The sequence below is a fragment of the Rhagoletis pomonella genome, unplaced genomic scaffold (assembly GCF_013731165.1).
Source record: "Rhagoletis pomonella isolate Grant_MI unplaced genomic scaffold, Rhpom_1.0 Rhpom_scaffold_00621, whole genome shotgun sequence".
NCBI classification, from domain to species: Eukaryota; Metazoa; Arthropoda; class Insecta; order Diptera; family Tephritidae; genus Rhagoletis; species Rhagoletis pomonella.
Window position 1 is genome coordinate 1 of NW_023459175.1, and position 3211 is coordinate 3211.

General features: G+C 37.5%; 1 protein-coding gene across 1 annotated transcript; it reads right to left on the minus strand.

The window, feature by feature from the left end:
• Positions 1–1970: 1970 nt before the first annotated feature.
• Positions 1971–2753, minus strand: LOC118751261. Its single transcript, XM_036486043.1, has one exon. The coding sequence runs from the start codon at positions 2751–2753 to the stop codon at positions 1971–1973; it is 783 nt and encodes a 260-aa protein (XP_036341936.1).
• Between the last annotated feature and the right edge of the window lie 458 nt (positions 2754–3211).

Here is a 3211-nt window from a genome sequence, read left to right on the forward strand (position 1 = left end):
TTAAAGGCGCTAGCAGTCACCGACGTAAGCGTACGTTCACGTGTCAGTTGACACCATCAAACTTATGAGGGCGCCATGTAAATGAAAACTCACCATCGTGTACGTGCGACTATTACGCGTGACGTGGACTGCTTGGTGGAGTGCAATAACGCCCGCGAAAAACGCCCATGGGCTTTATTTCTTTCTTTAGGAAATAAAGCCCATGGGCGTTTTTTTCGCGGGCGTTATTGCACTCCACCAAGCAGTCCACGTCACGCGTAATAGTCACACGTACACGATGGTGAGTTTTCATTTACATGTCGCCCTCTTTCTCTAGGAAATAAAGCCCACTGACGTTATTGCGTTTTCGAAAAAGAAATTAAGCCCGCGGGCTTTATTGCTTTTTGCCGGTAGGCATTACTTCTCTTTCAATATGGCAATAACGCCCGCGGGCTTCATTTCCTAAAAAATGAAATAAAGCCCGCGGGCGTTATTTCATCTCTATTGTGGCTCTTGTCTCCAATTTGGAATATGTACATCCAAGACCCCCTGTTCTAAATACAAACTAACTAATATGATAACATTGAACTAAATATTTGTTTTCCTTTATTATACGAAGAAATTGAAATTAACAAATTTCAATGCATATATTTAATAAATATGTATGTATGTATGTACATGTGTTTGAAAATTAAATAATTCAAAGTTTCAACAAAAAAAGGAACATGAAAAAGTAAAAAGTTAAATAAATGTTTTCGTCGATTGCCGAATTATTTGAAGGCAAATTGGACACAAAATGCTTGTATTACCATTTAGATTAGTACGCGTACTGTGCTCTGCAAAGCAATTTGTGCAAAGTTTAAAATGATTGGCCGAGCTTCTCCTCCGTTTGGCAGTGTGTGCCTTGATGTCACATAAACCACTCGACCACGGTTGATTTATTTTATTCTGCCCTTTACTAGTTTTTGTTGTTTGCGAAATCAGTCGTCTTGTCAGTTAAAACAACCCGTGCGTCATCCACATCACCACAGTATTTCTGCGGCGTGGGTACACAAACAACCCCAACTCCTCATTTTACAAATAAATTTTCCGGCGTAATGGCGAGGGAAGGAACCGAGCCTGTTGGCGCTCAACCGCGGTGGCCCGCACGTGCCGCGACCGTCCAAGTTTGCGCGCCACCACTGAAAAACCTAAGACGCTGAGAACAAATATGCGCATCGCATTGAAGGCTAAAAAACAGTAACAATTTACCTTTAATTTCCAATAATTTGCCTATAAGTTATTGGCAAAAATACCGTTCGATTTTATGCGTATACTTCAGAACTACACTGTATGCAAAAATAAAGAGCAATTCGCTTAAAATACGTTCCATTTTATGCAAAATGTATGCCTGTATACATAATTGAAATGCTTCAGTAAAATAAAGCTTTATTCCTTTTTTATGCAATAAATCAAGCGGGCGTTATTTCCTTTTCTTTGGGAAATAAAGCCCACGGCTATTATTGCTCTTTCGCAAAGGAAATAAAGCCCGCGAGCTTTATTGCCTCTTATTGGTGGGCGCTATTTCCCCTTCGAAATGGAAATAACACCCATGGGTTTTATTTCTCTCCTTTTTGGGAAATAAAGCCCATAGGCGTTATTTCCCCAGGCGTTATTGCACTCCACCGTACTGCTTCTCTCTCTCTCTCTATCTACAGTAAATTGTATATGATGCTTCGTCAAACAGACACGGCATAGTACACGTCGAAGAGTGTGGGCAACTAAGAAAACATTTTCCTGTAGACTTATAAATAAATAAACAGGAATATTTTGTGCTTCGTGTAAGTACATATGTATATATTTGCAAGAACTTAAAATTCCCGTGATTTAGACATTATTGAAATTCATTTAAGTATAGCTCTTTTCAATTCTTTTTAGATTATAATATACATACATTTGTAGGGAAACGCATAAATTCTTCGCTATTCGCCGAATTCCATTGCAGGTTCATTCTAATCCACTTCGACCTCTTCTTCAGAGTTGGTATCATTGCTAGAATGTAGCGTTATTTCGATTTCGATGATCGAATTATTATGATGACCGTCGCCACCGGCTTCTTCATCAGTTATTATTTGTCTACTAGACACATGTTCAGCGATAAACGTGTTATCTATATTTTGAAGTTTGGACTGACTGTGAATAGAAGTATTTTCAGTGATCAAACCATCGTTTATTAAATGGAACTCTTCATTTTCGTTAGACTGTTGTAAATCAAATACAGCGTAAGAATTTAGCGTTTGTTGTGGTGTGCTTATATCCGTTTTTGCGGATAGAACTTCATCGGAAGGTACAAAAGGTTTTTCATTGTCATCACGCAATCGTGGTTCTTCATCGCAATCATGGTTTATAGTTCTACCTGGCAGCATAATGTCTTGCGATTCCGGTTTGGAAAGATTTTGATTTAAAGGGGCGTTAATCTTTGTGTCGTGTTCTCTACAATAGTTACGAACTATGTTCTTCTGCGAAGCGCGATCAGAAGAAATCAACGAAGGCGAGGACCTTTCAAAAACTGCACTTGCTTCAAGGTTTTGTTGAAAAGCGTAATTTTGATTCTGGCTATATTTTAAGCCGAGGGAGCGTTTGTTATCGCTTACGATATTACCTCTGCTCCTTATATTCCGTCTATAGCTACTGGAACAGCTAAAACTGCATGCTTGATTTCTTTTTCTTCTTATCAACTCCACAAGGTTCACGCATTCTTTTACGCGGTGTCTTCGCAATTTGTTATGCTTCATAATGACAAAAGTTGCATTTATGCCTGACCAGTGAAAGTTAAAATACGAGTATTGTTGGAAACTCAGAATTTTGTGTTGTACTAAGTAAATTCTTATTCTTACTGAAAAATATATGTATTTAACAACGTTTAATGCAAAATTTAAAATTTCAATTTAATTTTTAATGACTTTAAGTCATAAAAATTCAATGCAAAATTGATACTACACAAAATTTGACTACAGTTAAAAATGCTTTACAGTCGAACAAATATATAAGTTTATGTTCACACAGAAAGCTATGCGGAGCCGAGCTAAGGGAGGCTGTTGGTGTTCACACTGAACAAAGCGGGCTGTAAAGTTATCTCAAAAATTACCTTCAATGACAACAGGCAAAATATTTGTTCAATTTGCTGCAATTGCTTGCTCTAACAATACATTTTCATTTACATATTTAAATTTTTTGTTCATATTTATCAGCA

What these genes read in the sequence shown, in the direction of transcription:
- LOC118751261 (XM_036486043.1), bottom strand. Translation starts at nt 2,753, where the DNA reads ATGAAGCATAACAAATTGCGAAGACACCGCGTAAAAGAATGCGTGAAC.